Source organism: Apteryx mantelli, chromosome 2, assembly GCF_036417845.1.
Source record: "Apteryx mantelli isolate bAptMan1 chromosome 2, bAptMan1.hap1, whole genome shotgun sequence".
Lineage (NCBI taxonomy): Eukaryota > Metazoa > Chordata > Aves > Apterygiformes > Apterygidae > Apteryx > Apteryx mantelli.
The window spans coordinates 14,736,097-14,763,132 of NC_089979.1; the positions used below are offsets into that span (position 1 = coordinate 14,736,097).

General features: G+C 44.2%; 1 protein-coding gene across 1 annotated transcript; it reads right to left on the minus strand.

Moving 5' to 3' along the window:
• Positions 1–20,948: 20,948 nt before the first annotated feature.
• CCN3 (cellular communication network factor 3) lies at positions 20,949–26,608 on the minus strand. Its single transcript, XM_067292599.1, has 5 exons — positions 26,546–26,608; positions 26,206–26,434; positions 25,665–25,916; positions 23,593–23,801; positions 20,949–22,126 (listed from the first exon to the last, which is right to left on the minus strand). Exons 1-5 carry the CDS (start codon positions 26,606–26,608, stop codon positions 21,830–21,832), a joined length of 1,050 nt encoding a protein of 349 aa, XP_067148700.1. The 3' UTR covers positions 20,949–21,829.
• Between the last annotated feature and the right edge of the window lie 428 nt (positions 26,609–27,036).

The window sequence follows — 27,036 nt, forward strand, 5'->3', positions numbered from 1 at the left end:
GTTTTGTCAGAATCAAACTGTTCCCCAATAATGTGTTTACTTTGACAATGTTTTGCTTTGGGGAAATACAGATTAAGCCATTTTGATAAAGCTTGGAACGTGCTGCTTGACCTCTTTGGAAGGGCATGTTTCACTTTTTTTATAAAAAAGACTGCTTTAACATTTATACCCTATTTTTAAAATACAGTGTGTCATTATTAATCAAGGTGATTTTGTTGAAAAGAAATATTTCATGGACCCAGAATGACATTTTAAAATTTTTCTTTCATGTAAATATTGAATTTTTTTGTAGTATGGAAAACAAAATTCCCAGATGTCAAAATTTTCCTTGGAATACTTCTGTCTTTATATGACAGTACATTATAGATTGTATCAACTCTCTTTAGTTGTTGTAACATCAGGTTGTTTTTTTCATATTTGCTACAAACTCTTTTTATAAGGGAAATAGCAAGATGGCAGTGTTATTTTGATTCCACCTCCTTCAGGATTTTTTCCTTTTTTATTATAAAAACTCTGCTGAAGCTTATTGCTATTTCTCAGCCACTAATTGTTTTAGTTTTTTAATTTTTATTACATTTAGCCCAAACCCTCCTCTCTAAACCTCAAAATATTCACACAAAATGTTGTTTTTTGAAGCAGCAGTTGAATAGAAGCCAATATGAAAACTCATGTATGGGAAAAATAGTAGTTTTAGCATGGGAAAAAGGGCCTTTCACTTTTAGGTCAGTAGTTCAGATCCTGCGAAGATCAGAATGCCCTCAGCTCCCAGTAAATTAAATGAAGATCCATGATGCCTCACATATTTGAGCCAGGTGCCTGGCCTAAATATCATATCATAGTTGGCCCAGATATCATAATGTGATAATATGTCCTGATCTTGCCTCTGAGCAGACATTTGTGTGTCTCTGTGTGCCATAGCACTCCACAGGACTGTTTGTGCGAGGGCGTTATGGTGTGCCTCGGGAGAACCAGGGCAGTTCAGTGATCAAGATGACCGCATGGTGCTCCATCATCAGCCTCAGCATCCAGCTCTGCCACAGACTTCTTGCGCAACCCTCAGCAAGTCGGCTGAGGCTGCGAACAGCCATGGCAAGGCTTAGCAACTTGCCCGAGACTGACAGGGAAAACCCGGCTGGGCGTTCAAGCCCCCTTGTCAGGGGAGGGAGAGAGTAAGTCATCTCAGGTGCTCAGTCCAAAAAATATGTGGTATGGGGGTCGACCTAGAACCAGCCCCTGAAATCCAAAGCCCTCTGCTGGGTCTGATGCTGGATGAAGCCCACTCCTAAACTTGCAGGGTTAGTCTTTCTGTCCATTTAAATCTAGCACACCGATGGTGTACAGAGGCCACCTCAGGAAGCTCGCCTAGCTTTTAGGCTGGTGGCCAGGGTGAATGCTCCTGAGGGTGAGCTCTGGGTTTGATCCACTTCAGGTAGAGGAGGGTCTCCAGCCTCAGCCTCTCGCTTCCTGGGTATGTGCCCTGTCCTCTAGGCAGAGAGGGTGGGTTGTAATTGCACCCCATGCTCCAGCTGCTGTTTCAATAAAAGAGGCTGCAGCTACATTTTGTGAAAGGCTTGATCCTGCTTGTGTGCTTCAGAGCCCAGAATGTGCCTGCTGAAGGGGCCTTGGAAAGATCTGCCCCACCAAGCTGACTTTTGGATCCCAGTGGGGTTTAAGCAGGAGCCGGGTGACTAGGTTTTGAGCAAGCACAGTCCCGGGTTTGGCAGATGCCAAGTGGCAGGGCCTTGGGAGCTTCCTTGCTAAAGGGGGAAGCTGCTGACCTGGGCAGTTGCTCAAATTGTGATTTTGGACCTAAGGACCAGAAGTTTCTCGAACTATTACTTTGGCTCTCATATACAGCCTTTGCTTTTCAGTTGCCCTGTGGAGTGGAGGGAGGCATTTCTCTTCCTCGTAGGTGTGCTGTGCCGCAGGGAACAGGGTGAGACAGGGACGCAGGATGCTACGCTCTCCCCTACGAGAGCATCTCCTTGCTTCTCCTATTGGTCTAGCGCTAGGGGCAGGAGGTGTATCTGAAGTCCCCTTATCTACAGATAAGTCCCGCAGAAGGGCTTTAAAAGAACAGTTCTTTGTTAGCTCCCCAGTGGAGTGAAAACCAGCTACATCCAGCCCGTTCAACCCCTTTCTTGTTCTGAGACTGAAATAAAATGAATTTATTATGGGTTAAAACTTATTCAAGAGGAAACTATGCTGGTTTTGGGACAGGCCTCGGAGATACTGTGGAAGCGCAAGCATGGGGGAAACCCCGCTGTACACTGTGCTGTCTATGTACTTCAGCATCTCGAATGATGAGAGCTGGTAGATAAAACTGCTCACGGGTGGGAGCGAAGAACTTCTTTAATTTTCCTGTGAAAATATCTGCATTTGCAGACTACTTCTTAGTGTGATTCCCCCTATAAATCTGTTTTTCAGCACTTGAACCTCCAAGTGTGCTGCGACTGGGCAATGCCACTGTTATTTTATCAACACATGACATGCTAATGCATTAATACTGACGTTTCAGATAAGCCCATTAAATGGACTGGAATGTAAAAAGTTTTACTTAGAGAGTGTGTTGTGATAACAGGCTTAGTAGAAGAACAAAAACAGCAGTGGAATAATTTGCTTTCCCTTGTCAAGATCAATGTTAGTACCTTCTACTTGACTTTGGTCATTTGAAATATTAAACAATGGAAAATTAGACTGACTTTCTTCTGGACAGTATAGCAAATGGTTGTGTCCAAAAACTGCGCTGAAACAAGGAGATAAATTCATGGAGCAGAAAAATAGTTTGTAAGTCTGCTTATCCTGAAAGGTCACCATGGGCATAGTCAGTGATGGAAGGAGTTACTGGTCAGGCTGCTGGGAAAAGTAAATAAGAAGAATACAAAGGGAGAGAGATGAACTAAATATGCACCACTTAGTGCCATAACAAATGGCAAACATAGTTTATGTAGCTCTATGAGTCACAAGACATCTGAGGAAATATAGTCTCAGTGAGCAGTGCTATGCAGTTGAGTAACGTGTTTAGGGGAAACCCAAATAAAGCTGGATTTCTTTGTCTGTGGGTTTCTTCTCTTTTTTTCCCTCTGTTTTTCTTTTGTGTTTTTTTCACCATCTTTCTGAATTCCTCAAGGAGCCTCCAGGATGGAATAATATGAGATTAGGTCTCGTCTTCTTGCTGTACTTCCTCCATGCAGGATCTGAGGTATCATGAGAAAAACAGACCTCCCATTACTTCAGACCCATAAGCTCCCAGAAATTCCAAGAGAGTCTGTGAAAAACATAAAATAAATATATGTATAAATGTTAGTTCACACGCGTACCCCTGTCAGGAAGCAAAGAGGTGGCTATCTCCTCCTGGAGAGCTGCAGAGCTGCAAAAAGACGCGTAGCAATTGCACCCCCGAATTTTGAGCTGCCTTGACTCCCACTCCTCCCCCACAGAGGCGCGTTCACCCAGTGCTGTGCCAGAGCTCACTGTGGGGCATACTGGCTCCTGCACGGTGCTCCATGGGCTCATGAAGCCTCCCCTCTGCATGACTAGCTTACAGCAGGCTGGCTTGGAGCACAGGAAGCAAGGCTTGTGCATGCCTCGGAACGCCATAGGTTCGCATGCACTTGCACTGGAATCAAAATAATAGATAATAATATTTTTTTCCAGTGGGACATAGGATTGGTGCCTTCCACTAGTCCTAGGTGCTCAGTTAGACACTCAAAGCCCTGGGAGACCTGGTCTGTAAAATCCAGGTCCCCAGCTCCTACAAGAAGGAAGTCACACATGCTCCAAAACACTACTTTGTCCTAATGGGACACTCTTAGGGTGCAGCTCTCCTACGAGGTGCCACATACCCACAGGTCCCAATGGCACCAGTGGGAACAGTGAATAGCTTGTGCTTAAAGTCTGTCTCTCTTCCGCATCTCCTACTTAAAAAGGGAGCCATAAGAATACTTAGCATGAGCTGACTATCGTGATTTTGCAGGAGATGGATAGTTTAATCCATTACCTTTCCATATAAAAATGCAAGCCTGTGCTGTGCTGTTTCTTTAGGTGTCACATTTGTTTCTCAGTCATGGAGAATGAGCCACATCAGAAGGGAATGTAGCAGTGGGGTGACATGGGCAACAGCAAGCACTGGCGTCAGCCCAGATAGAGCTTCTGCCTTTCAGGGCATTTGTGTAAATCGAGTACCATCTACATCATCTGCGGGGAACTTGTTTGTACGAAAAAACAAATCTCCATGGCTCCTCCATCTCACAAAGCCATATGCTGCTGACATTTTTTTTCTCATTTGCCCAGCTCTACTTTCAGATCTTTTTCAAGAATACAGCAAGTTTTTATTACAACCAAACAAAATGACTAGGCTTTACTGGGTCAAGTCCAATCCTGAAGTAACTTTGTCTCTTTCCTTCGGTTATGTTGCACAAGAGATAAATTTGTCTCCACAGGCTTGGCTTGGGAGAACTGCTGCTATGTGACAAACAGCTTTTTAGGGGTGGTATGCAATGTCTTCCTCTCTGCAATGTTTTTTCCAGATTTTTTATCTTGCTTTTTTCTTGCTTCCTCTCTCTTCTTTGTCTGCCTAAGTGCAAGACGCCTTTTGCAGTACTGGGCTGCAGGCCTAGGGCGGAGAGAAGAGAGCATGTAATCACAACTCCTCAGCTCAGTTTCTGGCCCTGCCACTGAGCTGCTCTGCGATTTAGAGCAATTGACCCAACCTTTCTGTATTCAAACAATAATGTGGCATTTGCTTCCCAAACAGCCATAAATACTATCAATCAGAAGAACTTTACCAGGTCCAAGTCAGGAAGTGCCTAAGATGAATTTTGTGTACAATGTCATCTCAGCCTTTACATGCATTGCATGGGTTCAGTTTATGAACGATCAAGAAGCAGAGATCCACTTTTAGCAGCCTGAAGTTCTCCCTTCAGGCTTCCTTGGACTTCTCGTACTGTAACAAGCCTGTTGGTACCTGGGGACTTTGCAGCACCACTGTGCTTATTTACCTCTACATGACAGAGTGAGGACTGAACGCATTTTTTTTTCTTTCCAAAAGTGCCACAGTAGCCCGTACGCTCTGTAGTAAAGAATATGCTGCTTACAATATCTCTACACTGCTCCACAGGGTCATGGCTTCACTATTTCTAGTACGTCAGGAAGCTTGTTTAGAGACAACTTGGGCTTCTCTACCTTGTGGCATGCATATTGACACCAATACCGAAAAGGCCTGCCTTTAAGGTCCTCTGGGTTTCTGAGCATGGCTTTGTGTAGTGCTGTACAGTACTCAGCAACATCATTTAGAGATACTTAAGGTATTTCTGCACAGCACCTCACTGTGTCCTGCAGATAAACCCTCTGTGTGTGTATATGCGCATTACAGCAGATTAAACAAGTATCTGCTGTTCAAAGATCAATGTGTATTTAGAATTTGGATGAACCTAAAAACATAAACCAAGAATTCAAGAATGCCCAAAACATATAAGAAAACTGTTTTTGGGCAAAACTCGAAGTAGTTATTTGTGGCTAAAGATCTCTGGTTTTCACTGCTCCACCTCCTCTATGTGAGGAGGAGAACTGGGCCTTAAAATATAGACCTACAAGACTCCAGGACCTTGAAAAAGCAGCTCAGGCCCATAACTAGTTAAAGAATGAGGCAAACAAGAAGGAGCCCAATTAAACTATTTTATTAGATGCAGGAGAACCACGGGTTGTGAAATTTACTGGTAGCCAAGTTTTCCTCCCTGCCCTACCACATATAATTATGCCTTAATTGTAGCTACTGGCTGTGGCACAAAGCTCATGCATATAAACAAGTCCCAGGATGTGCTGCAAAATATACACTGTATGGAAGGCATTAGCAAAAAGACAATCAGGAGCTGGAATTGCGTTCCCACATTGAAAGCTGCGGGTGGTATAAAAAGCTCTGTATCCATATGGTTAGTTATGTGTAATATCTTTGTAATGACATTTGTACCCCACCATTGCTTTTTCTGGCACATTTCTAGCCTTGAGTCACTTGGACCAATAGTTACCAAACTGTGGTCCACAGACCACTGGTGGTCCATGAGGTTATGGTAAGTGGTCCACAGATGGTCTGCAGAGCCAAACTGAACAGCTTTCAGTCGTGTTTTCAATTAAAAGCTTGATGATAGAGGATACATGGTGGTCCACAAGAGGGTCTGAGCATTAATGGTGGTCCCTTTATCCTAAAATTTCGGGAACCACTGACTTGGACAATCATGCAGACCTACAGTGTATTTACATTATGTTGCTTAAAGCTAAATGTTACAGCATGCCATCTCCTTTCATGTGTTAGGAGCTGCATTGCCAGCTCTGCTCGTGCATTTTAGAAGTAAAAATATCATGAAGTAATGACAAATAGCACAAACTGATCTGGTCTTTCCAGTTTATGATTTACTTAGCTTGTCATTTCATTTGTATTGCTGTAGTCAGGTAGCAGGAGTAGTTGCCTGAAAGCTTGCAGTGCACCATGAGGGAACAAGGAGGGGCATTTTTCATGTTTCGTTTGCTGAAGTGGCAGTCAGGCAGGTGTGGGGACAGAACTAAGTAGTAGAGAGAGTTCAGAGAGGCAGTCATTGCAGCCCATGTTGGGGAAGATTAAGCTGGGATGAGAAAATAAAGATGATGAACCCTATTTTGCTTGGGAAGTTCTGCTGGTCCTTTTACTGCCTCCTTAAGGTAAAAAATGGGAAATTCTCTAACAGGGAAAGTACCTCAGTTTAGGTTGGATACTTTAGGTAAGAAAAGGGAAAGAGTTTGTTCATAAAAGTTGTTTGATCTTTATAAGAGCTGGATAGAGGCTTACAACATTTAAAGAAAGCTGTGTACAAATTTGCCAACTAGCAAGGAGGAGCAGCCCGAGGATGTTCCCCTGGAAAAGCCCAGTCCCCCCGGTCTGTACCTGGAAGCATGGTAGAAGCTCCACTGGAGGGTCACACAGAAGACACCTGTGGCCATGTTTAGCCAGAAAATCTGGATTTAGGTAGGACTGGCTGCCTCAGTGCTTGGTGCTACCACATTTGACTTGTGAATGCTGTTGCAACAGAAGTTTATGTTGGGTTCCCTGTGTACTCTGGGGGATGGTGGATGCTCCAACTTTCAGCATCACAGAGCAACGTCACATAAAATGAGGATGCATCATCCATAGCTACATCCATAGGATGTGCTGAGGACAGGGGCATGTCAGAAATCCCATTCCTCCCTGAGGTCTAGCTGTCTTTCTTGGGAAGATTTTCCATCTCATTTGTGATCCACAGCCCAGAACGTCTCCTGAAGACTTTTTCTGAGACCTGAGTGGAGTTCAACTCCACACAGGCGGGGATGGTCACAGAGTGACTGCAGGGGTGCTGTAGCACATGGCCAGCCTGCCTAATGTGTCCCCCAGCATATTTCTCTTGCTGATAAAGAGAGGGGGGTGGAGGGTGGGGAATAAATCCATGCTTGCTTTCTGTGGTTAGAAGAGTTGCCCTGTCTTTTAAGAACTCCCATCAAACAGCAGTGTCTTAATCACCAGCTCTAGATTATTCTGGACTGGGCATGCTGCATTGCTCTTGGGGAAACTGCAGAAAATAATTCAGGATGCATCGGAGGAGAGGAAGAGCACAAACATGACTTTTTAGTTCAGGGAACAGGGCATTTATCTGGGAAGTGGCCTGACTTCTGGTCTCTGCTCCCAGAGCTGTTTTCATATCTTATCCAATGTCTGGTAAAATTAAAGAAAGACTCCTGGGAGCGGGGACGGGACCTAAGGTTCCCTTCTGCCCACAGACTTATGATTCCCTCCTGCTTTCTCTGCCGCACTGAGTTTTGTGTCCTTTTTCACTGGCTGAATCTGAACCAGTGCGAGTTCCCACTGAGTCCACGTATCCCACTCTCTGGACAAATGCTTGGATACTACATAGAGGAGAGGCAGCACCCCTGCCATTGCCACCTCAGGGAAAGCAGAGCTGCAATTGTATGTGTATAGGTGTCTGATACTGACTCCCAGAGTAAACCTAACACTTCAGATTGAGCCTCTGAACACATTTAGGAAGAGTAAAAGACTAATTTCTACATCCCGGTCAAGTTCAGGTGTCAGTGAGGTTCTCAGCGGCTTTCACTGGTAAGATTATGCTAGCCAGGACTGCTCAGTGTCCCAGCTCTTGGTCTGTAAAGTAATCTAACCTCAAACTTGAGCTGTTTCCTATTGCTGGAAAACATATGGTGGGAATAAATTTAATAAGCACGGTCCTAGAAGTGATTTGTTTTTGTGCTTTTTCTTCTTCTTATTGGAACATGCTGTTGAACTTCTCAGGAGTCCTTTTTTTAATTTCCAGCCTAAATTTCTTCATTGCCACTCTGCACTCATTTGTTCTTGGACCAGGTTTGCTAGTTAGCTTTATTAGCTCTTTTGCTCTTTTTCATCTGCTTTCATGTAGCTATAGTCACAGTTCCTCTCCATTGCTGTTTACTCCAGGCTAAACCAGATTCTTCTAGTAGTCTCTTGTGAGGTAGGCCTCCTGTTCCCATTTTCTTTGCATCTACTCTAGCTTAAGTTCACCTTTACTGACGATGGGTGTTTGAGAAGAAAACATATAACAAACAATCCTCTCTGGTGTTCTCAAATCATGATCCTGTGTTTTATATTAAATAGTTTTGATAGTTCCCAAAATGCACAACTTTGCATCATATACCATAAAGTTTCATCCTGTTTCTGTCCCTCCAGTTCTCAGGTTCATCCATGTCTCCCATTGTAATGCTTTGTTCTTCCTTTAGTTGATTGTGGCTCTGAACTGTGAGCCATCAGCCAGGTCCACAAGAACGTTCCCAGGGCTGGTGTGAGCCAGGACCAGATGCACTAACCAGTTCAGATGTCAAACCTTGCTGAGACAAGAAGAGTGACATGTCCTAACAATTCTAGTAGTTTGGGACTGCAGAGCAAGGCAGCAGTGAAATCACTTTATATGGATCCGCGGAGAAATGCTTTGTGCAGAGCAATGGCCTGCTTTAGTTCGGCCCAAACCAGAATGCTCTTTGGTTAGCTTAGAAGATGGCGTGTTGACCAAAATGCAGTGTTTTTCTCATTGAATCTAGGTTGGTTTTACAATGTCCAGACTCCCAGAGGTCTGACAATTTTAGTTACTGTTGGTTAGGCACAAGTGCTGTCCAAATTACAGGAGTTCCAGGTGTTTGTGTGGATTCCACATTTTCCACAAATTCCACATTTAATCTATTATTATCATAATTTATGATGACCTGTATTGCTAGAATATAGCAATCTAGCCTACCAGAGCTATAAACACAAGCACCATCATGCTAGGTAGAGATAGTTAGGTTTGTATCCAAGTGGTGATATAAATATCAGCTGGAAGAATTTATCCTGGGATTTTCATGTGTTTCTTATTCAGAAAGTGCTTTCCAAGACTCTTAAAATCTTGTTTCAGGTAAGCACCTGCTTTGTGTGTGTTGTCTGATACTGTTTCTTGACAGAGAAGGCCAATAATACAGTAAAGCTTAGAACAGACTCTAGAGTCAAACTGGTTCAAAGTTTAGAAGTGTCTAGAGCATGGTCAAGTTTGGGGCATGTGGCAATTTTATTTCTGTGGTAATTTCACTGCAATCTGTGAGATGCTGTGGATCTTTATTTTGGCTGTCTTACAGATGTGGGCCACAAGAACAGAGAATATTCATCTTTTTCATGCTGTTGTCTTTACTGCCATAAAAATACTGACTTGTTCCCTAAAGAAAAAATTAATTTCTGTACAATTGGCTTTTACTCGGAACTATAGAGAACTACTGAAACCAGATCAAAACAGTAGTGCTCTGGAGAAAGACCATAACACACAGTGACAAGGAGTTCTGCACAGGCTGGCTCACTACCAACAGCACTGTGTGCACATCAGGAATCAGATCCTGCATCACTTTTTACTTTTTCACGTAGGTCAGGCTGAACAACACAGTCTGCAGAGGCTGGGCCTCAGGCTCCATCATGCTGGGGGTGATTTCACAACCCTGTTTCTTATTTACGTATGCAGTATGATTCTGAGACTTGGGAGGTGGGTAGAAGGAGTGCCTGGGAAAATAAAGCGTCTTAGAACACATCCTGATTCAATTCTCTTGTGGTGATTTTCTGGATGCGAATATCAGACAACTTCAAACATGAAATCAAACAGTGGAAAACAGACCTGCAAATGGCACACAACAGAGAGGCCTCTGAAGGCTGGAGGACTGGTCCTCACCTTTCATATCCCAGCTGCTGAAGTCATTTACAGAAAGTGTTCCCTATGCAACGCTCCTCTATGTGTGCATGACAGTTTGTGAAGATTTCTCTGGTTCTTTGGATCCTTTCTATTGGGTGATGACCCAGATGTCTTATTAATGTATTTCCATTGCTTCTTGCTTCCTGGCCTCCTATTCTTGATCTACTTTGTCCTCTTTTCTTTTACTTCTTTTCCATTCCTAGAAGTGAAATGTAAATGACATCTTTATTTGAAATATAGCAACATCTAAAAATGACAGTGTAAAAACTACAGTGCCCCTAGGCAGGCCCTTTAAGGAGCTCATCTTAAAAAAGGCAAGACAAGAAAAAGAGCCTGTGAGGCAACATAGGAGCAAAGATTTGACTGAAGTTAGAAGCGAAGAGAAGAACATCGTATGACACAAGCTGTTGGATCTCACTCTGTGTATCTTAATGTCTGTCACACATGGCATGTAATTTTGGCTTTTTAGATGCAATAAAGCTGTCTGAAGTTGTTTTATTTAATTCATTAATTTAAATTATTTAAAAATATTTTTCCTAAGTGACAAATTCAAGATTTACTTATACTCCCATAAGGGAACATATGTCTCAAACTGTATAAACTAGAGGCACTTTGAACTAACAGGCCTTGAGAAGTCAGGTAAGGTCCATGTACGGGTCCAGTGTTGAGGAAAAAAGGGAGAACCCATATTTGGTTTGTACTCAAGAAGAACATCTCCATTACAGTCATTTCAACTTCATCCTGGCTGATTTGGCCTTTTTTACAGAGATAACATAGATTGTTTGGCCCATTCAATTTACTTCCCTGTCTGTCTGCAAGGGAAAACCAGCTTCTACTACCTTGGTCCCTATCATCTTGGTTTGGCATCATGGAGACAAACTGCTATTGCTAATAGCAGTTTAATAGCTCCAGCTGCTATTTTGGATCCTATCCAAGATACCTGCTATCCTCAAAGAGGGCTTCTTGGGGTTCACAATAGACACAGGACGCAGGGACGACTTGGGCTCCTGGAGACCCTCTGCCTGCAATGGGGTCTGCAACACCCAGATTCAACTCTTAAAGCAGATAAGGGGTGAGACTGATGCTGGAGCCTGTTTAGATCACACCTCACACAGGGAGCTTTATCTGTGGCATTTCTAAATCTTGAGGGCTGGAATTTGCAATATTCATTGTTCTCTTTTAAAATGGATGCAGTGTTTAATGTAAATACTTCCTTTTGTGGCAAGCATTTTTGTAGGCTGATTCCTTGTTCTTCTGTGTGTTGGGATGGCTCTATTGACTTTCCTCCATCTGCTTTGAAGTAAATATCAATCAGGATGAGCGCCCTTGTCTTGCCAGGACCTAGCTCTCTAAGCATACTGTTGTCCCATGTTCCTGTACCCCATCTTCATGTCCTTTGCCATTGGCTGTAGCCCTCCTTCACAACCAACTTTCCTGCAAATTTCTTTGTGTGTGGTTACATATGCCTGCATCCGAAATTGGGCTGGCTCAGGGATTTTTCACTTTGTGGAAACATGGGAAAATAGTGTGCCTAATGGGCAGAGAACTTGCCAAGTGACATTACTAGATTTGCACTAAGGGCTGAGAATTTCTTCCAGGATTTCTATTCTATGAAATTGAGCTTACCCCAGGCTGTGAGAAACCAGCTGTAAATTGCCCAGCTCACGGGGAGGGCATAAAACGTGCATTGTCTGGTCTTGGCTCTATTGAACAGGGTGTCACGTAACTGCAGGGGTGAAGGTACCTTTGCAGCAGTGATATATTGCAAAGCTTGCATAGCTGTTCCCCTTCATAGTTGCCATACGATACGGTCCTGTTTCCTAGTGGCAAGGCAGGCTGCTCTTCAAATAACTCAAAAATACGTGATGGCGAGTATCGCGAAACCAGCCCATTTGGTAGTGGTACGGGCAGACGTACAAAGAGTTTTGCAGTGTCGTTCGGCGTTACAGCACTGTCGCCATGCCCACCTTTTAAGGCAAACTGAGGCAAACAAAGCCGGAGTGACCGGCCCAGCGCTGCGCAGCAAGGCTGTGGCGGAGCTGGGAACCCAGCGCAGACTTTCCGACTCCCGGGCCCGGGCTTTAACTGCCCACTGGGCTCTGACGTGCAGCTAAGTGAATCTCACCAGAGACAGCAGATAACCACAGTTTAATTTGGTTTCTCTGTGCTCCGTACCCTGGGGAGATAGCAGACCTCTGGCCACGAAGGGCACGTTACTGAGAGATTTACTGTTAATTCCCCCTTATGAGATCCATCTTGTTATGTTTGGAGTTGCCATAGGTTTCTGTTTGTTTTGCCTGTTTTTTTGCGTGTGGGGCTTGTGTATTTTATTAAGCCCTTGGCTAGTATCTTGCACATGTTTAAGATTTTATAAGGGTTTCTTTCGAGGTTATTCATTATAGCTTTCAAAGGTGGCCTATTCTGCAGGCTTGCTATTGAATGCCAATCTTTGATAGAGGCTTTTACTTAGAGAGGGGAGAGGACCGTTTCTCATGTGCTCACAGTTAGTGTTCCCAAAGGGTCCCCTAGCTGCTTTTCATGGCTACATGTTCACTTCGACCTTGGCCTTCGAATGCTCGCCTGCCTGGTGAGGTACAATCCCTGGGGAGAGCCTAAGAGAGACCCCTCCTTTCACTTTCATCACTTACTTAAGAAGAAAAAAAACCACCAGCCAAGAGATACGTTGCTAGTGCCTCTTATTTTGGCCTCTGCCACCGATCTGGTGGTGACCGTGGGCAAGGCAGCTGCCCTCCCTCTGCCTTGTCTTCCTTTAGTCTGCCTCATCAGCTGGGTTTTGGGGCTGTGAAAGGTTTCCGGTGGCCTTAGATATTGCTCTGTCTCCTTTCATGTCCTTAGGTTTTGATAGTTACATCCTAAAAAAGTCTGTTGTAGACACACAGCAAGATTAGTTGGGTTAGGGAAGAGATTTGGAGTGATGAGAATAATCTAATTATAACAAGCAGCTACTTTTCTGTACAAATGCATATTTTTGGATTCAATATGCAGCATATGAAATTTAGGAAGACTCTTTTCTTTGATCTGCTTCATACTAAACATGCAAGATGCATTTGCTGGTTGATTTAAATTCTGGAGAGACTCTTTCTGTTATTTCAGCACATGCACAGAAGCAAGAGCTTTTTTTTTTTTTCAATTAGCAGATTTCCTTCCCTTGGAAAAATGCTAAGTTTATTCTAACTGCAATTATGAGACTTAAAAAAATTCCTTACGTTAAAGGATATGAGTCAATAACAGCTGCGAAAAGGTTAATATTTTCTCTAAGCCTGGGGTCAGATTGCTTATACTCCTTTTGTGGATATCCTGCTGTTTTCACACAAAAAAAACCAGAGTTCCAAAAATGGGCATCTGATAATTTTTCAGCTGCCTCCCCCTCGTGGTAAATCCAGAAAACATCTTTTCCTGGAAACACTGAAAAACTTTGGGTGAAGCTAAGTGTTTGAATTTCAACTGCATGTCTTCTTTGGGGGTCTTCAAAATGTTGAACAAATGTGAAGTAAGACGAGAAAAATATTGTCTCTGTTCAGGCACCAAAAACCCAAATAAGCTGAAATAAAAGAGCAAAGATATCTTAAAGAACTCAGCCTGCAGCTGCGACCACACTGAGGCCCTGCCAAATCTCTCAGGCTCAGCTCTTGCCCCTTCCCTCTGCTCCAGGTCCGAAGGCTGGAGCAGGGACTTTCTCCTCCTTCCCTTTTTGTGTGCCAGGTGCCCTGGGAGCGCATGCTGGCGCCTGGCTCCTAGAGCTGGGAGAGAAATGCAAAGCAAAATTCCAGCAGGCAACTTGTTACCCAAAAATATGATGGCTTTCAATACTGTCATAGGTAAGCGTGTATTGTACACCCAAAGCAGCAAGTAGTCACATTCCTTGAGATCCTAGATTTCCATGAATAAACACCTTGCTGTCTTACTAGTCTGCAAAAGCATTATGTAGTGCGCAAGACCTCTCCGGTTCACCAAAAGTGTGTGTGTGTGTGTGTGTGTGTGTGTGTGTGTGTGTATATATGCATATATAATACATATACACACCTATATACATGCATACATTTATGCATACATCTATTTACATTTCCACTGCAGCATGGTCCTCTGAAGTGAAGGATCAACTTGAACGGCTAAAGAGGAGGAGGAGGAGGAGGATAGCCTTTGTGGTTAAGGCAGTAGTTTGTGACTTGAGAGAAAAGGGCTCATTTCCTGGTTTTACCACAAATTGTGTGTGCTGAGGGGAGTTGCTCATATATTCTGAGCTTTTACTGCCTTGTGTGCTAACCAGGGGAAAGGGCCTCTCCTTTCCCTCATCCTTTGTGTCTTTCTCACTTAACTGTAAAGTTTCTGGGATCGGAAATGTCTCTTTGTGTTGTAGCTCTACACCAACCCAAATGAGGTCTCCAGGGTGGCTATGGCCTACCATAATGCTAATAAATATAATTTGAATACATTTAAAAGTGGGACAGCAATTAAGGTAACTTCTGCCCTACCTCAGTATTAATGTCCACGTAATCGATGGTAACTAAATTGTCATAAGTAATACCAGTTGGCCTAATCCTTCTAGATGCTCCTATTGCTTCTTTTAGGAGCAGAACCAAATAAAGTATATCGTCATTCGCGATACAACGTGACCTGTAACCAGCAGGTGTCCCCCTTCTCCAGGGTTTGCAGCAGAACCGGGCCGTTTGGCTGAGATCCATATCGTAGGGAGACCAGCGTGGCCGGCAGCTCTGCCGGGGGCCCCTCTGCCCTGCTCCGTCGAGCGGTGCAGCGGGGCCGCGGCAGCAATCGCCGCCCTGCTGCCGGAGCTGCGTGGCCCTAGACGTGCGCCCTGTGCCAGAGCTGTGGCCTTTTAATGCAGTCACACATGCGTGCCCCACAAAATCAGAGTCACAAGCTGCATTAGTTGTAGGATGTCAAAGGCGTATAAAAAAGTTGAGATTCTGATTCTTTTCCCCAGAGCTGCATTTTGTTCCAGAATCAGCCCCAAAGGTAGCAATCTGAAGACACGATTTTTACAAATTGGCCAGGGTACAAATTTCTGAGCGTTTCAGTGACTGTAGTTGTTTGTTTACTAAAGCAATTCAGAGGACTTAATTCTGCCTCAACCCATGCAAGGATTTCTGGGATTTGTTTCTTTCTGCACAGAAAACCATCATTGTATTGAAGTGCAATTCTTTAATTAAAAACAGAGCGGCGGGGGGAAAAAACCTCAAAACAAACTAGCAGTCCTCCCACAGGGTTTAACATGTGCATACTTTTCTGTGCTGACTGTTAGAGTACAGTCCTAGGATATTTGTAGGATCAGGGCTCTGTCCAGCCTGATGCATGGATTACACTGAACCAGGCAAGACAGGGTGCTGAGTCCAGGTCTCTAATGTGCCCAACAAGGTGGTGTTGGAGAGGTTTGACCTCAACCCTCCACACATTTTCCCCTCATTAGAACTCCCTTGAAAATGGTTCCCTTTTGGCGAGATTACATTTTGATTATTTTGAGGAAAGCTCTGATTGATTAGCTCCGAGCAGCAAGGTTTTCACGGCCCTGATGGACATCCCACAGACCCGGAGGGCCCCAAGACTCATGGGATGGGCAGGATGCCCGGGGAAGGCCTCTGGCAGTGGGAGAGGGACGTTGAATTTTCCACTTGAGGGCACTGCAGGAGAAATGAATACTGAGGACGAGGCTTTGAGAGCTGGGAGAAAAAGAGCACTTTGTGGAGGAAAGCATGGACACGGATACAAAACAAGGAGAGAAGCAAACTCGGCACAGCATGGAAAGGCTGAGAGGCTGAGAGAGGAGGAGAGATACAGGTCTATCTGTACGAACTGAAATGCAATATTTTTTGTGCAATATTTCATTCTTCTGCTGAGAATAATAGCAACCATATGAACACTGAAGCATTTTAGGTCAGTGGGGCATTTTCTTCACTATTTTAATATGACTTCTTACCTGTCCAGGATGGGTAAATCTGCTTGCAGGGATGTAAATAAGTATTCTTTTTCTGTTTGCTAATCTATAAATCAATTGATGGCGATGACTAGTCCCTACTTTGCGGCTGAGGGGGGAGGCTTTGCATGAGGCTGTTTCATGCCACCTTAGCGAGCTGACTGGCAGGCAGGCAAGCATCTGCACTCCCTCCACAGCCCATAGAGAGAACACTAGATTTTAAAAATGTGCTTTATCATGAATATACAGGCTTTTAGCTCAAAATGCATATTTATAGGACTAATGGTCATAACTGCAGCCATTTAAGCCAACGTAAAGCTCAATTACTAAATATTTGCAAATATACGGTTCCTCTCACACCTGCATGGTAGGTCTCTTCAACTGATGCCAGTTGAATATCTTATGGTCAGAGAACAGTTCTTCATACCTCTATAATACATTAACTGGGATTGGCAATGGGAAAATCAGAGCAGAATTTTCCTGCAGGTCACACTAAAGTTTGTGCCTGTACTGGAGATCTCATATTAGAAAATATACTATGGTAGACATAACTAGAGTGGCTTTATGAAACAAAAAATAATGCAGAAGGCTTTGGTAAAAAAAAGTGTATATAGGTATGTGTATATACATATATACATATATACATACACACACACACACAATGACTTCAAAAAATTGAGAATACAAATTCCCATGCAGTAACTTGTCAGATGAGAGATATATGATCATATTTCATGAAGTTCAGATTTGTTATGAGATCTAAAGATTAGGTCTAGAAACAGTAACTAAATTCCCTTCCCTTTCATCTCCCCCCCCAACACACATATAAATAAATAAATAAAAACAGAGTGAAGGTAAATTATAGCTTGGACTAGAAAGAAAAAAAATAGGGATACTCTATTTTTCCTGCATTTTTTACTGTATTACTCCTGAAACTATACTGGAAAACACAAAGGGTGAAACCATGATCTTACTGAAATTGGTGGTAAAATTTTACTCCCTGTGAGATTTTTCTCTCTAATGTCAGGCATCTAGCTGAGGAGGCTGACAGATGGCCCCCTCATACAATCAGTGAAGAAAAAAAGATTCAAATTTGCAATATTTATATTTGTTTTTTTTCCCCAATTCTTTCAGGTTTGTACAAGCACAGAGAAAGAATGACCTGAACTCTGAATAGTGGCTTTCATAGGTGTAGCTAAATATACCCAAAACAGAAGTAAGTGATTTAGAAGAGAATGAAAAAGTGCCTCTGTTTCATTGACAGAACTCAAAAAGCAGTTAAAAATAATAATAAAAAAGTATATTTGCTCTTCTTTAGATTTGCAATTAGCAAAAACTCCTACTATGGTGCTAAAATGAAACAGTTAATTACCTTCCCAAGACCAGCCAGGAAATAAATGCTTTGAAGTGTCCTTTGCAAATCAGACAGAATATATACTCCCACCTCAAGCTCATTTTGCTTGATTTTTGCTTGAAATGCCTGCTGAGAATAGGACTGAGCAGAGAGGTGGATAAACTCCCACTACTGAAGAAAGAGCAGTTGTGATGGCTTAGTCACAGTCTTCAGTCACTCTTATACTAGGTGAAAGCAAGTTTAATGGTGTCTCTATTCAGAGTATCTTTGGAAATCTGACTGCTGCATTAAACAAATTTAAAGTAGCTTAAATTTGAGAAGCTTGTTGCTTTAATGAAGCCGTATGGCTTCATTATCAAGCAGGGAACTGAACGTTCAGCGATGTTCCCAGCGATGCTCTGATGGGAATCCTGGGAGACACTAAAATGAATAACTGACATTTGAATAATTTGCTTAATTTAATTTTGCTCAATCTAGGTAACTTAATTTTGCTTGTTTGGGAAAATCATAGCTCTAAAACAGAAAAGTTGAGGATTTCACCATTAGAGTTTGTATATAAAAATGTCACAGGCTTAATTCATTGTCTTGTGTTTTAATTAAATTAGTGCCATGGCCTCTTGCAGGAACACACTGAAATTGGCTCGAAGCCTAAGCTAGTAACTGTCCATATTAAAGTAAAACAAGTTTAAATGAATGTAAAACAAAACTGTTACCAAATGAAAAGCTGTATCAGCTAAGGTGAGGTTAAAAATAGCCACTAAATTGGTGTATTGTAAATAGTCTGAAAGACTGAAGAACTAGGGCAGATCATTGGTTCCTTTTTTCCAGAGAAAACATTTGTATTCCTTTCTAAAAGACATTTTACCTGCTGATGTGCTGCATAGTTGTAAGAAGACACTGAGATCATAATAATTCTGGTGTGAATAAAGATAAGCAATAAGTATTTGAAAATTTCTTTTGTGAAGGTTGTGGAGATTGTGAAGGCTCGTAACAGTGCAGCTGTCTTCTCATAAAGTGGATCAAAGACGTATAGAGATTACATAGAGCAGCACTAGGGTGAGATATAGGAGGCATTTTGGCACTGAATGCACTGAAGTGAAGACCATAGTTAAACAGGCAAATGGGATTACTCAAGTTAAAATTTAGCTCATATACCACAGTGCTCGTAGTCCCTTCAGAGGAAGTGATGGACGATCTGCAAGAAGGACCTCAACAGGCAGTTGGGCTTATGTCTCATCTAAGATATAGGACTTTAAATGCCTTTCCTTGGTGGGGAAGAAAACACAAACCTAGAATAGTGGATGGTCTTGGTTGATGTATAAAGGGTCATGGGTTCATACTGCAGATGAGACCTTCAATTTGCCTGAAAGGAGGAAGCTACCTACTGAACGGCTTCTCTCTGGTGTCTGTGCTCCACTTGTAAGCTCCAGTCCAAGGAAAGAATAAGGAATTATGTGGAAATCAAGATAACATGAAGGTAAAGCAGAGGGATAAAGGAGAAGCAACACAACTAGGATAAGCTGGTGCACAAGTATAAATGAAAAATATTTTATTTGAGTGTGAAAGGAATAGAGGAGCTGTCAAAATAAAGTGATTGAATGCAACTTTTGCTTCTTAGAAAGTCGGTAGCTGACCACCTTCCTCTCTAATTACTACTGGCTTGGGGTCAGCTAGGTTTAATTAATCCAAAGATGGTTCAGATTTGGCCAGATAACCAAATGCTGTGTTGCTTGGTAGTTGATGTGTCTCTTTCAACTTAAGACACACTTGATTTGCAAGATGATTCAGAGGAATATTTGATAGCTTGCCTGAAGTTAGAAAAGCATTGTACAATCCAGCCTGAACCTCAGAGGGCCTGATGGAGATGGAGATGAAAGTAGCCTGAGTTATCCTTTTTTCTTCTCTCCCAGACTCTTACCTGTTCCTTAGCTCTTCCTTAGCCATTTAGAGGAGTCCTGGGATTGTCCTATCCCATACTCTGGATTTCCTAGCGCATGAGGCTGCTGGGGAGGAAAAGGAGGAAGGACTTTACAAATTTTCTACATTAGAAATTAACCAGGGGAAGGCCAGTGAGTGTGCAAGAGCATGCTCCTGATGAGGGCAAGACAAGTCTTGCTCCAGCCCTTTGAACAGCATAAAGCAGTCAGGACTGTTTGGATAACAACAGCAAGGATTACAAAGGAGTTTGTCGCTGGTACAATTCCTGAGGCTTCTCATGCAAGCGTCCAGGTGAGGACCAAAGATCCATCTAAATTTAACTGAACCAGTATGGGTTTTAGTGCCAAGGCCTCAGGATGTCTTAAAAGTTACTAAGAAACTTCTGCTGCTGATCCTTGCTCACAGTTTACTTTGGGCTCCATTGGCTAAAATGGGCATTTAGAAACCTACACACAGACACTGGATATAGGAGTCTTAACACGGAGCTGAATTGCACCTTTGCATATCCGAGGAATTTCCAAATGGATGTTATCAACTCCTTCAAAGAACTACACACCCATTTGGTCTTTTCTGCCTTTTTTTGCAAGAGATAGAAGCTGCTTTTTACCACACATAAGTGATCAAGACCATGGCTGTGGCATAGACACTACTCTGGCATCTCCAACAGAGAGACAGGGACCATGTTGGGCTTGGTTCCACAGTCTAGGCAGCTGCATGTCTGCACAAGCGTGCTTATGACCTGACTGCACAATCCACAATTCAAACATACACGAGCTAAGATATACAAAACAGCCGTGCTCAGCCTCTGTCCTCCTGGGGGATACTGCTGTACAGCAGCTAGCACACGCAGGGTCATCGGCCGCGCTTGTGAGGCAGAAATGCTGCAAGATGCAACTAAATACTTCCTTATCACTTCAGAGCGCAACAGGTAAGTACTTATTGGTTGTTACTACACAAAACACTTTAGCACATGAATTTTTTCTCAGCTATCACTGTAGGAAGACAACTATACCACCTTCATTAGAGCTCTGCAAAAACCACTGTGGGAAACAGGTAAGGGAGAAAAAACAGTTAAAAAAACCAAACAACCCTCTCTATGCTCCCAAGCCAAAACTCTAGATCACACTCCTCCTCCACCATTACCTTTCAGGGCACACTTCATCCAAACCTAACTTTTTTTACACCAGCCAGTCTCCCAGGCAAACTTACCCTAAAAATTCTCTCTTCTAGCCTACTCCTCACAAATTATTCCTCTTCTCCTGGCACTAAAACATTGCATCTCTGTTAGACAGGTCAGAGATTAGGATGAGGTGCACTAAGCATATCACAAAATTGAGCCTTTTGATTTTAACTGCTGCTTCTGGAATCTGCAGACCATTTTCTCTTACCGCTGCTTTTAGCTGTTAAAAGTTGGTAGTTTAAAGAACAATTTCAGGAAAAATATTTTGGATCATATAAAGTTTATTTATTTAGTACAGAAAAGTTACATTACAATATATACAGTTTCTATTTACATATACACCTTTCTGTTATATGAAGCACCATATGATACAGTTAGTGTTTTAGAGGAATTTACATAATTCTTATTTTTGCATCCTAACACTTGTATCTACAGACACACATTGGTTAGAACCAAGTCCCCCTAAGTCATTGACTTCAGTGGGTTTGGGATAGGCTGCTGGAGAAGCTGCCAAAGCGAAATTTAACTGCTATCAGCTATCAGCCTCCTATACTTCAGGATAAGAGATCTTAGTTTTGTCACATCAGGGGCTCTGTGCGAACTGAATCCTCGGAGAAAGTCAGATGTACAGACAGAAAATATTTTATAAGCCACAAGAATTCAACACTCTCATCAGTAAGATTTTTACTATCATCAGAAATAGAATTTCATTAGAATGGAAAACGAATGCTGCATAAGTATTTATATATATTATGCAAATTAAAGTTAAGAATCTGGAAGCTTATGCGATACAGTATGATGCATTCCCCAAGGAATCCATTTGCTACTAAAGAGCCCAGTCATATGGCCACTGAAGTTAGTGGCATAATTCCTGTAATTCACGGAGAGACTAGCTGCTCATTTAACTAGCTTTACACCACTGTCAACAAAAAAAGAAGGCTCTGTCCAAGGTACAAAATTTCCTTCAAGTGAATAAAAGATATTTGGAGGGGGGAAATGTAAAATGAGGTATTTAATAAACTATAGGAAAAAAAAGTGTCTAGACTGTTTAGAAAGAGTCCTAGATATTTTAAATATGCACTTACATTCACCTGATTGTGGGTCAAGTTTTACATAAAATATTTATACCTTTTGAGCCACCTAATTAAAGCATTTCATATTTTTGCTTCACTAGATGTTAGATCTAATGGCTGGAAGAAAGCATTGTTGCTCTGAGGACAGTTACTATGACAAACACAGGTGTTGATCAACATCATTGGCTTTTTTAAGACCTTGCCATAAGGACAGCGGAACTCGACCTGGATTGTTTTGGTGTTATGTGGGGTGCAGCATCGCCCGTCATTGCAGAGGCCACAGTAACGAGGTTTGTATGCCTGCACACTTGTGCAGTTCTTGTACTCAAAGCGAACAGCTTTCAGGGACTTCTTTGTTCGGATACATTTTTTCCCTTTCTAAGAGAAATATGAAGAGACATTAAATATATCACAGCATAAGACAGAATGCAGTTAAAAAATGACATGCAAGGATGTAGATCCACTCTGAAAACTTGTATTCATTGTCTTTGCTAGCTTTACACCAATAAGACTTTGCAGCTACTTCAAAAGCTACTTATCAGTTCTCACTCCTATGAGGTGTGCCTTTGACATCTTAGTTTACATATTACATATGCCAGTAATAAATGATAAATAATAGATTACACTGTTAAAACTCATTGCTGTCATCTGACTACATGCTAAGACAAGCCAACATTCATCATCAAACTATACTCCACCAGAAAACTTCTCAGGCTAGTGTGGTTCCACCAGAGAATTAGGAAGCCAAATAAGTAAGACACAGGACTAGGTTCAGGAATAAAAGAGGGCCAAAAGTCATTGCCCATTCTTGTGACTCAAGGCAGGATCAGCCTTACCCACGTCATTATTAGTATATGTTTGTCTAACTTGTTCTTGGAAGTCGCCAGTGACAGACTCCACAACTGCTCCAGACAACCCTAATGGTTCCCTGCTCTTACTGCTCAGAAAGTTTTTGCTCATGTCGTTGTTTTTATGCAGTCTAAGCTCCTCACTTCCTGTCACATCCACCATGAACTCAGAACAGGCTGCAATATCTGAACATGGTTATGAGAACTCATCTCCATTCTCTTGCTTTTAGTATCAGTTCAATCAATCAATCAATTTTTTCCCAGCAGAACATGTTTTCTAGACCTCTGATCATTCTTGTTATTCTCCTCAACTCTTTCCAAATGTTTCACATCCTTTTCAACACAGTGTTTAAAACTGCACAGAGTATTCTGCAAAGGCCTCAGCATGCTTTCCATCACCCAGGACACTGCATACACTGATGGCCCGCTTATGTAGCTACATGTTATCCTCACTGACAGTGAGAATGTGTAACGTGTAGAAACAGCAAAAAAGGCAGCTCACTTAGATACACACTTATAGCACCTGAAGTGTCAGTGCTGGATTTGCTTTTGGAAAAAGCTCCATGAGGATTAAGATAAAGCTCAATTTACCTGAACACTTTTTGCAAGGTGTTGCACATTTGTCTGCAGTTCCAGGATGCCCAATAGACTAGAAATATGACGCATCCTTTCCCCATGACCGGAGAAGCTCTGAAGTACACACACAAGGAGTACAACAGCGCTTGTGGGAGATGTTAGACTGCATGAGCTGCCAAGACAGTCGGCACATGCAATACATCTGATCTAGCTGGGATGGCGCAAATGATATGCATATGCAGTGCAATGCTCCTGAACACACAGGCAAGTCTAATGCTTTCCAGAAACACTGGGCTTGCTGCACATGTGCTAGAGGGTGTATTTACATCCGCTTGTATCTGGGGCACTCTAGACAGAAATATGCAACCCTGGAACTCTGCTGGAAAAGGCCCTGCTCCCCTGTTCCTGCTGGCATCATACCTTATCAGATGGCTCTTCATTTTCACAAGGTCTCATCATGCAAAGCCGTGTCTGCTTCACCATCTCGCACTGTTGATTTCTGTTGGTAACCCGACTGGAAAAGCCCATGCCACAGCTTTTGGAACAAGCACTCCATTCTGTTGTCTGCTCAATGCAATTGGCACTTGAATCGGACACATCGATCCCCAGTGTGGCCTCCTGTCTGTATGCTGGAGACAAAACCCCACAGGAAACTCTATTACAAGAACGACTTAATGTGAGAATCCAGTATATCTGAGCTCTTCTACATTTGGGAGGAAACAAGTGAGATGAGAGAAAAAAAAAATCCCAAATCGATGATTTTGACAGGTCTTAGTCATTTTAAAAGTTGCCTTTTTAGGAGCCCTGGGCAGCAACTTTCTACATCTAAAGACTGCAGATAGGTGCATGTCAGTGTAATCAGCAGAATAAATTTCTGCCTTTCTGCCATAACCTGAATTAGAGAGAGAAGTGAGTTTCTGTCCAGTCAAGTCCAAAATGGGAAGTACTACTGTCAATTTGTTAACGGAGTTTAGAAATCCTCTTTAAAAGCTCTTTATTCCTTATTGTTTTTAACAAAAATACATCACAAATCTGTTCTAAGTCACAAAAATATTGACATTAAATATGATTTGAGAGTGACTGTATGATTTATATAAACTAATAGATACAGTGCTCTGTTCCCACAGTCATAGTCACCCAACCTGATCAATTATTGACAGATTACAGTCAGGGTGGTATGAGGCAAGAGGGAAGTAAAGTAATTTCAGGAGTTATCACAGCTACTCAAAGCAATCACCAACGCTGATCATTGTTCTGCCCTCCCGGTAGTGTTTAAGTTGTATTATGCAAATATCGCCAACTTTATAGTTTGGTACAGCAGTTATCATAGGAGTAAACAGAGTGAGCCAACATGACGGAGCCAGTCAAGTGCAGCGAGCTGGGTCACCCCTACAGCTCTTGCTGATAAGCTTCTTCACAGCTGCACTTTTGCCTTCTTGCAAGGTAAAGCTCCAAAAAGGAGGACATCCAGGAGGGATGAACACGGCCAAAAAGAATGCAGGTAATCCACCTATAGGCATGTTATGGATTAGCCTGTCACTGTCAAAAAACACAGGAGACACTATAAAGTGACAACATGTTCATTTATGTCTTACATGCCTCACATCTGACATTTCATAGCATTCTGCAAAGTTATTAGAGTTTATCATCCTGGATCCTTCTTGCCTGTTTCTTTCAAATGGATTTGCTGCATTGCAGCATAACTAACTGCTTAAGACGACACAGAGCAGTGACCGGGAGAGAATGCAGTGGCCTTAACTCCCAGCAAAAGCAGCTTTTGAAAAGTCATGTTAACCTGACAGTTTAATTTAAAGGGAAGGGAGACATAAATCAGTAAGAGATTGGAGAAAATAAATAGTACTTTACGAGTTCTGTGTTTTGGAATGGGATGATTTTTTTCAGATCCACTAACTGTGCCTACAAGCACTGTTTCTCCAAGTACTTTGTAATGCTTTTAATGCCAGCAATAATGATGAGAGCTCTAGCACAGACAGACAGGAATTTGTTGGCATTTTAGCTAGCATGCTGACCACTAGTAATAGCTGGGGAATTTCAGGAAAAAGAAAGTCTCTTGTAAACCAGGCTGTTTGAATGGTATTTATGATGTAACGTATTCTTGCAGAGCAACTAGCAAGGCTGCAGCTTTGCCTTTTGGAAGAAGATAATGTTTAGAGGATTATGAGCTTGTCCATTTTTTATTCCACTCATACTGGAATCAGATAAATAGCATTTCCAGAACTGGGCCCTAGCTTAAGTTAATTACTTTTTAAAACTGCTACGCACATTCATCCTATGAATATCTTTTCTTTGGCTTATAAAATTCTGCTTTTACTCATAACCACTGGTATACTCACTAGTCGCTCTAGATGAGAAAAAGAAAAAAAAAATCAGAAAAAACCCACAGCACAAAGCAGGATGTGATAACCCCATGGACGTTCCCAGTACGATGTCACCCTCCCCTCACAACGACCGTGTCAATTGAAGTTCCTCACCGGCCATAGCAAAGCCTCCCAAAATCACTTGGTCTTTGGGGTCGCAGACCCACTTCTCGCAGCACTCTCCGGGCACCTCGACTTTCCTTGGGAAGGGGCAGTCGGGGCCGGGGAGCAGCAGGTCCAGGTTGCAGCGGGGCAGGCAGCCGATCTGCCCGTCGCGGCAGGTGCACTGGTACTTGCAGCTGGGCTGGAAGGTCTCCCCGTTCCGGTAGATCGCCCCGTCGAACACGCACGTGTCCCCCTCCAGCACTGCCGGGGAAGGCGGCGGGGGTCACTCGGAGGACAGTCGGGACCCTCTCCGTCCCGGCGTGTTTTGCCCCCGGAGCAGGGGCTGGCGCTCACGCTGCCCGCCGCTGCCCGCCCGCAGGGGCCCGAGCCGAGGCGCCGCCGGGGCAGCGGGCGGGCAGGGCACTGCGGGGGCGGACTCGCCTCCTGCGGGGCCGGCAGCGGCCGGGCGCGGGGGAAAGGTGGGACAGTTTCACCCCCCGCTCCGGGGCCGGGAGGCCGCGCGTGGGGCCGGGCCGCCGCCGCCACCTACCCATGCAGATGCCGGTGGCGCCGCCGTCCTCGGGGCCGCGGTCGCAGTAGAGGCCGCTGCTCTCGTCGCAGGGCAGCAGCGGGGAGCAGCTCTCGCCGCGCTGCCGGGCGCACACCAGGCAGCAGGAGCAGCCGTCCAGGACGGCGGGCACCCCCGGGGCGCAGCGCGGCGGCTCCGCCGGGCACGGCGCGCCGCACGGCCGCGGGCAGGCCGGCTCCCGGCCGCTCACCTGCGGGACAAAGCGGCCCCCAGGGCCCGGTCAGGGGGCCGGCCCGGCCCCCGGCTGCCCCCGGCCCGCGGCCCGGCAGCCGCCCGCTCCCCCGGGGCGCCCCGCACTTGCCTGGCACAGCAGCAGCAGCGGCAGCGGCAGCAGGGGCAGGCGCTGCCCGCCGCCCGGCAGCATGGTCCCGGCCCGGCCCGGCTCCCCGCGGCGCCGCTCGCCTCTGCCGCCAGGGCCATTGCGGCCGCTTATATAGAGCCCGACGGGGAGGGCAGCGCGGCCGGGGGCGGGGAGCTGGAGCCGGGCCCGCGCCCCGCCGCCCCGCCGCCCCGCCGCCCCCGCCACCTGCCCCGCGCAGCGCAGCGCCGAGCGCCGAGCGCCGAGCGCCGAGCCCGGCCCGCCGCGGCCGCGCCAGCGCCAGAGCCAGCGCCAGCGCCAGCGCCGGCGGCGCCGCCCGGGGCCCCCCCCGGGGCAGCCCGAGGTCCTCACCCGGGTCAACCTGCAGTCCCCCACACAGGTCAGCCCACAGTCCCACCCGGGGCATCCTGCGGTCCCCCCCCGGAGCAGCTCGCCGTCCCCCCCGGAGCAGCTCGCCGTCCCCCCCGGGGCAG

What these genes read in the sequence shown, in the direction of transcription:
- CCN3 (XM_067292599.1), bottom strand. Translation starts at nt 26,608, where the DNA reads ATGCTGCCGGGCGGCGGGCAGCGCCTGCCCCTGCTGCCGCTGCCGCTG. An exon ending in CGCCACCGGCATCTGCATGG is followed by an intron (nt 25,917 to 26,205) that starts GTAGGTGGCGGC and finishes CTTCCCCGGCAG; the next exon opens with TGCTGGAGGGGGACACGTGC. An exon ending in ATGAAGAGCCATCTGATAAG is followed by an intron (nt 22,127 to 23,592) that starts GTATGATGCCAG and finishes TATTTCTCTTAG; the next exon opens with AAAGGGAAAAAATGTATCCG.